This window comes from Rhagoletis zephyria, unplaced genomic scaffold (assembly GCF_001687245.7).
Source record: "Rhagoletis zephyria isolate East Lansing unplaced genomic scaffold, Rhagoletis_zephyria_1.1 Rzeph_scaffold_00689, whole genome shotgun sequence".
Taxonomy (NCBI): domain Eukaryota; kingdom Metazoa; phylum Arthropoda; class Insecta; order Diptera; family Tephritidae; genus Rhagoletis; species Rhagoletis zephyria.
The window spans coordinates 51982-65545 of record NW_016157773.1 but is presented as its reverse complement, the minus strand read 5'-3'; the positions used below and the strand labels follow the sequence as shown (position 1 = coordinate 65545).

General features: G+C 36.0%; 1 protein-coding gene across 1 annotated transcript; it reads right to left on the bottom strand.

The window, feature by feature from the left end:
* Window positions 1–11177: 11177 nt before the first annotated feature.
* On the bottom strand, window positions 11178–12951 carry LOC108361050 (protein sine oculis; the record flags this gene model as incomplete). Its single annotated transcript, XM_017613581.1, has 1 exon — window positions 11178–12951. A coding segment is annotated over one exon (651 nt), but the record flags the coding sequence as incomplete, so codon positions are not given.
* Window positions 12952–13564: the final 613 nt, after the last annotated feature.

Below are 13564 nucleotides of genomic sequence, written 5' to 3'. Positions count from 1 at the left end.
GTTTACAACAATAAAAATAAAGCTAAATAACACGAAGGTTACCTGTTTTTTGGATTTGCCCTTAAGTGAAATCTTTTTCGAATTAAATGAAACTATTTCCAGGTTCAATGAAAATTTATTTAAATTAAATTAAAGTATTTCCAGATTCTGTGAAACTTTAAACTAATTTAAATGCAACTTCCTTTTTCCGTTTACTGAGAATTCGCTGTTATACATTTAGGCCCACAAATTCCATTAGCTTTGCTCCCCAGAGATGATAGGCCTAAGGTGATTAACTTTGACAGGAAACTCAAAATAGAGCTTTGCACCAAGTCAATTTGAAGCACCTCTCTCATGGAGAGGTATATACAAGCGAGCTGGTTGCAATGGCATACAGACGGATCCAAAACTCCGGACGCCATTGGGGCAGGCGTCTACGGACCAAGGCGGGAGCTCTCGGTACCGATGGGGGAACCCCGAGAATCTTTCAAGTGGACGTCTATGCCATTAGGCTGTGTGCAGAGATTAACCTACCTAGAAATTACCGTAATGAGAAAATTTCAATATTGAGTGATAGCCAGGCGGGAAAGGTACCTAGACCAACTCTGGTCAAGTGAAGAATAAATAGAATCTCCAGGTGTTAGGAGATCTAAAATTTTCGGATTTTCTAGGATTAGATGAGGTACTGTAAATAGTTGAGGGCACAATAGATCTCTTCGTCGCAGTGATACCTCTATTATCTATATATCTACCAGGTAATTTTATTTCGTATGGTTTCCGATCCGTGAACGGATGCTACGAGTCGAACCCAGATTTTATTTTAAAAGGTCTTCGAAATTTCAAATGTGTGATTAATTTAAAAAAATAATTTAAATAAGTAAAAATTTTATCCTTTAGTATCCTTGCACATTTGCAGTATTTATTTTGGAAAAAATTACGGGTTAAGAATTAATAACACACGACCAAATCCTCGAATTTCGTTCTTCTACTTTAATAGCTAAAAAATAAAAACAAAAGATAATTTTCAATACCAATTCGCCCTTGTGAACCAAAAAATTCATACATATTTTTAAATTCCAAAGATTTTTTTGCTATTCTATATAGATTATACTGATCCTCAGTTTCATACATCAATTTTAAAATTTATCAAACTGTTAAAATTAAAATGACAAATTTTCCGAACAAATTTTGCCATTTTAAATTTAAACGGGCTCATAAATTAAAATTGATAGGTGCAACCGGGCATGCATTTTTTAAATATGTTTTGGAACTAATCATATCATTGAAATTTTAAAGTCAATTAAAAAAAATTATTACCCCAGAGAGAAAAACTTAAAACGCACTTTTACTAAGTATATGTAGCCCGTAGTTTCGTGAATATATTGACTGTTTCGAGTGCTTTAAATTTTTTGGGTTTTGTTGCACGGTGTAACAATTTAATAAAAACATCGATGTATTTTTGCCACTGACATTCCTATAAGTCCTTTACCTTCATGAAAATTGGTTATTTTTCCTTGAATATATCAAGTTATTTAGAGAAAAATATATAAAAAGATTGTGTTAAAACGTTATATGGAAGAAATCGGTAACATCCTTGGCAAAAAGAAACCTTGAAAATTATTTTTAGCGACTTGAAACTTGCACTTTAAATTTTTTACAATTGAATAGGCTACAAAACTGCAAGTAAATTTTTTCTATAAAAAATAAAAATTTCTATGAAAATTTATTGGTACTTATTGCATTTTCCCGGGTTCCGTGTAAAGTAAAAAAATTTATTCTTGCGGTTTTTGCTGTTGAATGAATTAAATTAAAAAAAAAAATTAGAAAAATTTGGTATGGTAAATACAAATAAATAAAATCGTCAAAACGTCAGGGTATGCAAATTATTATTTTTTTTATTAAACATCTATATAATAGCCGAAAAGATGGCTGGAACCACAAACTGATTCTTACGACGCCAGGTTTTACAAAATATTGAGTGCAGTTGATTGATGAGGTGTGAGCCGGGAAAAAAATAACAAATCGCAAATTTTCTCTTTGAAAATACTACATGCATGCTAAGAATATTTTAACCAAAATACAAAGTTACTGCAGTTAGCGCGCGTTCAAACTATAATTTCATATCTGCGCCACAGCAAAACAAAAATACATTTTTAACAAATTTTTCGACCGTCGGGAATGCGTAACTACATACTTACAAAGCTTTATAAAGGACATTTTCATACAATATTTTTTTAAAGCATTTAAAGTCTTCTTTCTTTTTTAATGAGTTTGGTTTTTACATATATTTACTCGCAATATGTATCCATGTACATATGTATGAACATTCGTATCTATGTATGTACATACAGTATTGGACATATCTATAGCACCCCCCTTTCAAAGCGATATTGTTTGCCACTTATGTTTAATTATTTGTTTTTAAGAATTTTCAATTAAAATACAGTTCATTTTCCAACAAGACCCATATAAACCAATGTTTTAAACTTTTTTAAAGACCGCAAAAAAAGTGCAACAAACTTTCCCTTAAATTTCAAACTTTTTTCTCAGAAGTTCTAGAATTTGTTTGAGTACACAGTTTTATAGCGCATTCAATTTGTCCAATAATGTGCAAGTTTCCAGTCGCTAAAGATTACCGTTGATTTAGAATTTTTTTTCTCGTTTGCTTCCATATAACGACTAAACACAATTTATTTTTATATGGAGAAACCCGCAACATCCTCGGCGAAAAAAATTCTAAAAAATCAACGGTAATTTTTAGCACTTGAAACTTGCACATTATTAGACTAAAATTGAATGGGCTATAAAACTGTGTATTCAAAAAAATTCTACCGCTTCTGAGAAAAAAGTTGAAATTTGGGTGAAAATTTGTTGCACTTTTTTGCGGTCTTTTAAAAAGTTTTAAACTTGAGTTTATGTGAGTTTTGTGAGAGAATGAACTGTATTTTAATTGAAAATTCTTAAAAATAAATAAATAAACAGAGTGGCAAACAATATCACTTTGAAATGGGGGTGCTATTGTATTGGCCAATACTGTATATAAAAAAATATACATACTCCTGTAGTCATTCATCAATTCAAAGCGTCTGTTCTGTGTTAATTAATCCGCCAGCCAAAGTCAAAATATTATGAAATGTGATACAGTGTAGCACAGCAGCAGCGGGTTGAAGAGGGGGTGGTGGAAGAGACATGTGCACCAGCTATTACTCGCCGCTAAAGACGGCTGTTGTCTACACGTGCCAAACATTAGGTGAATGTAGTTAGGCTCGCAGAAATAATTGTATGTTTGTATAAAAAAAAGCGGACCAACAAACCATTTCGCCGCCGCAACCAGCGCACAGCCACAAACAAGCCTCAACTACAACTGTGAATCAACCGGAGTAGTTGGCAACACAACACGACACTTGCTAGCCAACCAGCGTGCCGCATTTGGCACTTAATTTGACAGGATAATGGTAAAAAAGGGAAGCATAATGGACCGTTAAGTCTTGAATACTAAAAAAAAGTGCAACTTTAAACAACAAACCCAAGGATAAGGTGAGAAATCCTGCGAAATTTACTGCACTAGATGGCGTTGCCAAGGACGACACGCCCTCTTATACGCACTGGCGCTGTGGCTTGTATTCTGGTTTTTGTTGTGCTCAAAGTGAGTCTACTACACAGCCATTGCGGCCAGTTTCATAGCAACCCTTTAATGAGATTCGCTAACATCGTTCGGTGCAAATTACATAAATGCGATGGCAGGATACATATGCGCATACATACATAAATATTAGTGATGTGCTGAATTGTCGATACCCCATACTCGCTACAAAAAACTTCCTTTTCGGTATCCAATACCGATTTTTTACACTAAATCTTCGCCGTTACATATATGTATGTATATTTCAAGTTTAGAAAAAAATTTGTTCAATACTATTTTGTATGACATCGGCTAGGTTCAAGAAAAATGCTTTGACGGATGAAGAAGCCAAAAAAAAGGATGAAGAAGAACAAAAATGCTTCAGACAAGTAAGAGTTCCTCTGCATTTGGGTACCGAGTATCGATAGAATTGTATACTTTTTAAATCGGTACCAGTATCGACTCGGCACATCACTAATAAATGCATATGTGTGGGAAATTTGAGTTGTATGCTCTCATATCTCATTTCAGTTAAATTAATTATTGCATTTGTTAATTTCTATGATTTTTGTTTGTACGAATAATCATTCCTTACCTGTGACACCACCAGTTTAGTACTGTAAGCTATATCCTTAAATGTTACATGCACATGCCCATACTTACATACATTCCCACAGCATGCATCTGCTGCCTATTAACGTGACGATAATGCTAGGCACGTGTTGCATGGAATAATTTTGGTTGCTAGCGAGTATTGCTTGGTTACCTACATACTTATGAATGTATTTTCAGCATAGCATCCAAAAATACATGTAAAAAAAAAAACAATTTTTTCTATGAGTATTTCTGGCGTTACAACCATTTTCATTAATTCAGTTNCTTATGAATGTATTTTCAGCATAGCATCCAAAAATACATGTAAAAAAAAACAATTTTTTCTACCATTATGTTAAAAATGCTGACTACATATCAGTATGTAACTCGTATTCTTCATAAAAAGGACTACAACAATATTTTCAAAGCCTTTACCAAAACCTAAATCTAAGTTTCAAACTTTCTTCAAAATTTAGGAAAATTCCACAAACNAAAGTAAGCAAAGCAAGCAAAGCAAGCGTGCATTGGGCCAATACCTTTACCATTATGTTAAAAATGCTGACTACATATCAGTATGTAACTCGTATTCTTCATAAAAAGGACTACAACAATATTTTCAAAGCCTTCTTCAAAATTTAGGAAAATTCCACAAATCTTCATCAAAATTTCAAAATTTTCATTCTGAATCTTTAGAAAATTTTTAGGCACACAGTTTTATAGCCCATAGAATTTTAGTCTAACAAAGTGAGAATTTTAAGCGACTAAAATTGGCGTTGTTTTTTTTATATTTTTTCCATTTAAATTTCGAGCTTCTTAATCTGAATCTTTAGAAAATTTCCCGGTATGCAGTTTAATAGCCCATAGAATTTTAGTATTAACGAAGTGCGAATTTCAAGCGGCTAAAAATGGCGTTGATTTTTAATATTTTTTTTGCTGACGAATTTTTGAACTTTTTTCATGAATTTCTTATGAATTAAAATTCGCAACAGCGCTCGCAACGAAATTTCAAAACATCAACGCCAGTTTTTGTAAATTGCACTTGTTATATAAAACAAACCGCAAAAGCGGTCGCAAAAAAAATTATTAAAAATCAACGCTATCTTTTAGTCGCTTGAAATTGGACTAAAATTTTATTGGCTATAAACATGCATGTCCAAAAATGTTCTAAAGATTCACATTAAAAAGCTCGAAAATTTAATGAAAAGTTTTTGATTTTTTTTTTTTTAATTTTTTATGAAAGTTTGACCCTTTATGATTTATATGGGTTTGGCTAAAACTTGAATAATATTGAACAAAAAAAAATTAACTTGAAAAACATTGGGCATATTTAAAAAAAAATCGGTCACTGAGTTAATGTATATAGATAAAGCACTGCGACCAATATGTCTTTTGTGCCCGGTTTAGAGGCANTTTAGTCTAACAAAGTGAGAATTTCAGCGACTAAAATTGGCGTTGTTTTTTTTTATATTTTTTCCATTTAAATTTCGAGCTTCTTAATCTGAATCTTTAGAAAATTTCCCGGTATGCAGTTTAATAGCCCATAGAATTTTAGTATTATTTTAGTATTATTATTAGAAAATTATTAAAAATCAACGCTATCTTTTAGTTGCTTGAAATTGGACTAAAATTTTATTGGCTATAAACATGCATGTCCAAAAATGTTCTAAAGATTCACATTAAAAAGCTCGAAAATTGAATGAAAAGTTTTTGAATTTTTTTTTAATTTTGTATGAAATTTTGACCCTTTATGATTTATATGGTTTTGGCTAAAACTTGAATAATATTGAACAAAAAAAAAAAATTGACTTGAAAAACATTGGGCATATTTAAAAAAAAATCGGTCACTGAGTTAATGTATATAGATAAAGCACTACGACCAATATGTCTTTTGTGCCCGGTTTAGAGGCTATACATTTCAGAATAGATTCAGGGGACAGGTAGTGTATGTGCCCCACTCTTCGCCACAGATGCCTTATGCTCCCCTCCTCACTACAGAAGGAGGTGTCTACTTGGCAGAGTCACAGAAGTGGCATATGTAGATCGCCTAATCAGATTCCTAGCTTATAAAACCTCTTAGTCTGCACTGGCCCGTCAAAAAGTCTGTGTGATACTTTATCCTGGGTCTCCCTATGAGTAGCCTGCATCTTTTCAGATTTGACCCCCCCTAGTAAGCTTTTCGCTTAACGAAGACCCGTGTTGTTACGCCAGTGCAGTTCCCTTAACTCGGTATTTTCCTTTCTGAGTGCATCCTTTATCGTGTTGGGAACTACTCAATGAAAGGGCCCAGGTCCTATCAGGGTCGAAGCAGCTGATTCTCTTCCTCATTTCCTTCGACTCGCATGTGCCCATGGTACCCATAGCGATTGGATAGTATTCTAATTCTATTCTAGAACCACTGAGGATTTGACCTACAAGATTACGAGAGCCTTGAGTTCAGACTGACTATCACTTTTAAAGATAGGGACCTCTCACTGCGATAATTCCTGCGAAGGTTGATCTCAGGTACAGTCTGGGGTTATATGCGCTTACGCCAGTAGCCTCCAGAGCCTNCACAGATGCCTTATGCTCCCCTCCTCACTACAGAAGGAGGTGTCTACTTGCCAGAATCACAGAAGTGGCATATGTAGATCCGCCTAATCAGATTCCTAGCTTATAAAACCTCTTAGCCTGCACTGGCCCGTCAAAAAGTCTGTGTGATACTTACTTTCTCCTGGGTCTCCCCATGAGTAGCCTGCATCTTTTCAGATTTGACCAGAGCCGTTTGTATACTACAGGGAGTGCGCTCATTTGGACTTGCCTCTCCATAAAAGAGGTACTCTTCGACGCCTTGCTGTATGTATCAACCTCAAGCCACTGCCTCTTAGGTTATACCATCATGGTGTACGTTGATCTTAGGCACCCCCAGGATAAGTCTCAGATACTTCTCACTGTGGTAACGCCGACTACGACTCTATCCAAGACCAAGTTCCTCATTCCCTTGAGAGTTTATTTCTTTTCATTACAAAAATAAAAAAATAAAAATCGGCAAAACCTGATAAGCAAATTGACAGGGAAAAAAAATATTTTTCACATAAATTGCTGGTGAAACCAGCAGTTAGTCATAAAAAGTTTTATGCAAATAAAGCGAAAAGCAGTGCATAAAATCACGAACTTTTATACATNAAAAAATAAAAATAAAAAATCGGCAAAACCTGATAAGCAAATTGACAGGGGAAAAAAATATTTTTCACATAAATTGCTGGTGAAACCAGCAGTTAGTCATACAAAGTTTTATGCAAATAAAGCGACATATGTAGATTTTTTTGTAATTCTTTTTAACTTCCAGTGAAGAGAGGTGTTGTCCTTTGCCCAACAAAACCTTGCATTATAAGCAATCTTGCAAACCCATTTTAATTTTCTTATTAAAAATTTCCATTTCCATCTGAAGTATTTATGTATGTACATGTGTAACCTACAACAACGACTTTCAAATCTAAACCGTTAATAGAAAATAAACCTCATACATATGTACTATACACATTCATTCATTCATTGGACATTTCTCCGATTATAATCGCATGGAAGTATGCCAATGTACATATGAGAGGCCTAATCGCCACATATGCTTACACACATACATATTTATGTAGCGGATGGCGTGAAGAGATCAGCCCTTTTTCCTCTGTTATTTTCTATTAATTGTTAAATTACCCTCTAAGCGGATTTCTTCCGCTTAACACCTACTTATTGCTTTGTTTTGGCCTTTTTCTTTTTTTCTTTGTGGTTTCATACAAAAATTTCATCGTAAGCGCGTTGTTGCAATCAAGAAATTACTGCCTGCTTGTGAATGAAAGTGTCGTTTTGTCTCATTCATTAGAAAAGTATTGTAACATACGAGATTTAAAAACACTTCGACCTAGGATAAACTCATTTGTTTTTTTTTTTTTAAATCCTATTTTGGTGTTAATATGTTTGCTTCTCTTTTCTAGAATTGACTTAAATTAAAAATTTTAATATTCGAACTTTTCTAAGATCGTATAGTGCGTAAAAATGCGTGCAGAAAACTATCTGGCTTCGTCCCCAGCAATGCCAAAAAAGAAAAAGAAACATGATCAGAAATTTACTACCCTGCAGGGAAACCGCGGACTAGTGAATCAAATTTCTAGTTCCGTACTAGGTCGTTATCCCCAAAAAGGAACTAGTCCGATAGGAACTAGATCCCCACCCGGCCAAAATCGGCGAAAAGTGGTACTTTTAAGAAACAATTTTTTTCACTACAAATCTATATCCAAAGTGACGAATTTAGAAATAGTTCGGAACTATAGAAGAAGGGATGCAGAACGCACTAGATCCTATTTGTCGAATTTAGAACTATTTCGGAACTATCGAATAAGGGATGCAGCGGGCTTGTTTACTTTACATAGATATGTGTTCGGCGGCTTTTTCGTTCAAATACGCTTCTATTCTGTGCTTCGCAGATGCTATTTCATAGTTTGGTAATACAAAACAAAGCTTTGTGTCAACATATTAACATTTTGGGGCCATCTGGAATCTAACCAATAACAGCGAGCACCTCTGCAAAGTCAGCTACAGCAAGGTATGTAAACGTACATTTCTTACAATCATTCAAACAAATTTAATTTCAAATTGAAAATAATGTAAAATCGCACACGGAAGAACCGAAAACATTGAAAAATCATGATACTTTTTTCTTTCGTCTGTCGATTTTAGAACTGGTTCGGAACTATAGAATTTAGGACTAGTTCGGAACTATCGAAAAAGGGGTGCAGCGGGGGGGCAATTGACACTTCCTAGGACATCGCCATGTTAAATTCGCCAGTTGCTTGCATGCAAAAGAGATTTATCGCGAACCAGTACTGGGTCTAAATGTACTAGAAGCGCACCAGTTCAGAACTAGAGATTTTCCCCACAGGGTAGATACTAAGGACATTTTTCTTTAACTAAAGCTGAAATCATAAAAAATAACAAGTAATGGCAGTGCTATGTCGAGGGCTTCATTCATGAACCTCAGAAAATTATACTTCAACCGATTACTGCATTTGAAATTAGTTGTTTGGGAGCTAAAAAAAAAATTGTATATGTAACATATGTACATAGATGGATGAGTTATATAAAAGATCTCATAACTGAACAATCAGTGTTGGAAGATATGCCTTATAAAGCACCGATCTAAATGATTTTGACTACTGTGTATGGTCTATATGTAAACTGGTAACAAAATCTAACGGTTTTGTTGCGTTGGATTTCCATGCAGACACTATTATCGGTGTTAATGCTGGTTCCCAAGTAAACGAAATTTTCTACTTTCTCGAAATTATAACTGTTAACAGTGACGTGGGTGCCAAGTGCGACTGCGCTGACTGTTTGTTTGATGACAGGAGATACTTCGTCTTGTCCTCGTTGACCGCAAGACCCATTCGCTTTGCTTCATTATCCAACTTGGGAAAAGGCAGAACAGACTTCGCGGTTTTTGTTGCCGATGATGTCGATGTCATCGGCATAAGCCAGCAATTGCACGCTTTTGTAGTAAATTGTTCCTAAGCGGTTCAGCTCTCCAGCTCTTATTATCTTCTCCAACATTAGATTAAAGAAGTCACTTGAAAGGGAGTCGCCCTGTCTGAAACCCCGTAGGGTAGAAAACGGCTCGGAAAGGCCTTTCCCAATTCTGGCGGAGCTGGTGGTATTGCTCATCGTCATTTTACACAGCCGTATTAGTTTCGCGGGTATGCCAAATTCAGACATCGCGGCGTATTGTGCCTTTTAGTGCTATCGAAAACGACTTTGAAGTCGACAAATAGGTGGTGAGTGTCGATCCTATTCTCGCGGGTCTTTTCCAAGATTTGGCTTATTGTGAATACCTGGTCTATGGTGGATTTGCCAGGGCTAAATCCACACTGATAAGGTCCATGAAGTTTGTTGAAGGTGAGCTTCAGTCTTTCACACAATACACTCGTAAGGCCATGTAACCTATGATTAGAAGGCTGATCCCGCGGTAGTTGGCGTGTATGGCGGGGTCACCTTTCTTGTGGATTGGGCAGAGCACACTTAAATTCCAGCCGTCGGGAATGCGTTCATCTGACCATATTCTGCATAATAGTTGATGCATGTACCTTATCAACTCAGCTCGGAGTTCGTCTTCTCCACAGCTTTCAGAGTTGTTCAGCAAAGGACCTTATATTTGTAAAAAAATTGGAAGTAAACAACGAAATATTTGAATATGTATAGATTGTAATAATTAGTTAGTGATATTTCAGCCAAATCAGTGTTGTACAAATGACATGTAAACAAACCGACTGACGTTTTTACAATAAATAGTGCTTTTTGCGTTCCTGTGCACTTCTGCATCTGTTCTCCTTTTATTTTCGCTTGAGAGTTGTAGTTTGACCTGTGGAACTGAGGTTTTAGTCCGAAGTTCAAAGGAACAGACTAATTATACTTCGCGCCGCGGCTAGAATTTTTCCGTTATTTCCCGCTGACTTTGAAATTTCAAGGTTATGATCGATTAAAAAAAAATTTTTTAAATTTCACTACACTGTAGAATTATAAAATGGTACCAAATTAAAGAGAATTTTCTGTAGGATTGAACAAAATAATATTTTCTGTTGAAAAAGGAGGAATTGATTTTTTGTGTGTAACTGTGGTATAGTGATGTCCATCTAAATCAAATAGAAAAAATAACGATTCACTGACTTTTATTATTTTGCAGAATTTAAAATTTTATTATTTTTAAAGATTTTGTTTTATCAGCATGGTGTTTTAAACTTGTTTTTAGTAAATTCATAATATATTTAAATAATTTAAAATATTCGATAGTTTAACAAAAATTAAAAACTACAAGAAAAATATGATTTTAATTTGCACATATTCGATATTATGTTTAATATTTTCCTAAGCCTAGTTCGAATTGCCTCTATTTACAAAATATTTACTTACATATACATACATATGTACATATATCGTACGTTTGCTGCAAGGGTGTCATAATCCGAAAAAAATCAAAATCTCTAGAAAAACGGCTTTAAAGCTTACTGTTTACATACATATGAATGTACGTTCCCCTTGTTAAAAGAAGGCATTTTTTTAATGATTAATCGATACAGCTATGCAATTTTTACACAACATAGAAGAAAAGGTTGCGATCATTTCTGCAGACTACCCGCAAAATTTATTTTTGTAGTATGCCACTCGTACAGCATAGGTACGATATGTCCTCGTATGTTTGTTTAATAGCTTATAATACATCTTTTATTTAAATTCATAAACAGTTGGGTGATTCCATTAAACTCGAAAAACTTGTTTCTGTAAAATAGTTTTCGTACATGTTTTGACAGCTGAAAAAAAGTTTACTTTCGAAGTTTGTGCTGTTTTTTGTCATACTTTCTGGGAATACCCTAATTATGTATTTTTACAGCTTTTCAATTGTTAACATTTACACATTTTATATTCGTAAATTCAGTTTTTCATGTTGCTTCATATTACGATAACTTCTTACATTTACTTGCTATGCATGGATGCATGCATTTGCAATTTGTTTGTATCTACTAAATTTTTTTGGATATATTGCCAACAAAATTCATGCAACTTTCTTTTTTTACCATACAGAATACGAAATACATAGTATGTACATAAGAGTCGGAATCTAGGTTTTCCTCTTGAAACTTCAAATTGTTTAACTTTTCTGCGCGCAGTTCACATCGTACAGGGATAGCGGCCAAAATTTCGACGGCGTTTCGGACCATTCTGTTAGCAAACTGCAAGTAAACAGCTGTTCCGCTTGTCAATCAAATTCTATTTGTCAGTGCAGCACGCAAAGCTCTAAGCGCACACTCTTATTTTGGGGTGGCAATTAACTTTCGTATCACTGGTGACCTCCGCCATTTATCTATGTACCTGCTATGTAGTTATAGCCGAAGCACTTAATAGTAAAAATTCGTCGTTTGTTGCAACTCTTGCCGCATAGCCGCCGCTGCTGCAGCTGCTGACGTCACCGTCGTCGCCGAACTTGCATCCGATTCTGAATTTACTGCTGTGCGCTGAGTGACCCCCGCCGCAGCCGCCGCCACTGCTGCGTTGGTCATCCACTCTGCCGATGTTTCCAACTAGAATCATAAATGCTGATATTCGCTCATATCGTAGATGGGTATCGAACCCATGACGCTGTGCAGGTGCGGATATGCGACCGATAGTGGCGCCATTTGTCCAGCCGCAGCCGCTGCGGCTGCTGCTGCAGCAGCATTATTACCATTTTTACTACTCGTAGACGATGCAGCGGCAGCGGCTGCTGCTGCAACAGCTGCTGAACTAAGTGTGCCGCCGCCACTCGTACCTCCACCTGAGCTAACAGAGGTGGGCGAGAGACCCACTAATTGTGTGGCGTTTAAGCTGTGCGGGTGCTGATGATGCGTTTGTTCCATACTCGTCGCTGCACTGGTGTGATGCGATTGCGGTAATTGTGCGGCAACTGCTGCTGCAGCTGCAGCGGCTGCGGCGGCATGGTGGTGATGGTGATGATGATGATGGTGATTATTGAGCGTCGTTGTCGGGGATAATTGTTGCGCTTGCTGTTGCTGTGATTGTGGCTGATGTGATTGCGCATGCGCAGCGGGATGCTGGTGATGGGGCGATTGGTGTTGATGCGCTTGATGGTGATGATTATTATTGGTTGCTATGTGCGTTTGCTGTAGCAAAGAACTTTCCATCTCTGAATCGCTGGATGAATCCAAGTGTTGTTTGTCCGATGCGCCACTGCAACGAGAAGAACGAGAAAAGTGTTAGGAGAAGGTTTTGCAAAAAAGGAAAGAAAAGGAAATTATTTTAATTTGCATTGGTTCAGTCTAATTTGTTGGGGCAATGCTTTCTATTTGTAAACTCAAACTCTTGTCGACCGATTGCAACGCGTTGAAAGCAAAGAAAAAAAAATGTTTTTCTCAGCACTGTCATAAAATAATTACGTTTCGGTTAATACCAATCAAATTGTTGCCATTGAAAAGAGAATTGCTAATGGCAACGCTGTGATAAAATCCATAGAAATTATCATATCTAGCATCAACATCCTCACAACAACAAATATGTATGTACATAAACGACTTAACAGCGTTAAGAACTCACACTCGCTCACTCCCCTTCCCGTACACGACCCCACCAAAATTCCATTATCAACCCATTTATTGCGCCTCAATCGTCAAAATCGTTCTTCGAATAGATATATGTAGGTATGTACATGGCTTTGTATGCAGCAGTTATTGTTGTTTGTTGTTGGCTTTGTAGTTAATGCTGCCGTGGCTGCTGCTGCTCTTTTGAAGATATCAAATTTCACACGACAGAAAAAAGAAATAAAACAACAACAGCACCAGTGGCAACTAGCAGTAT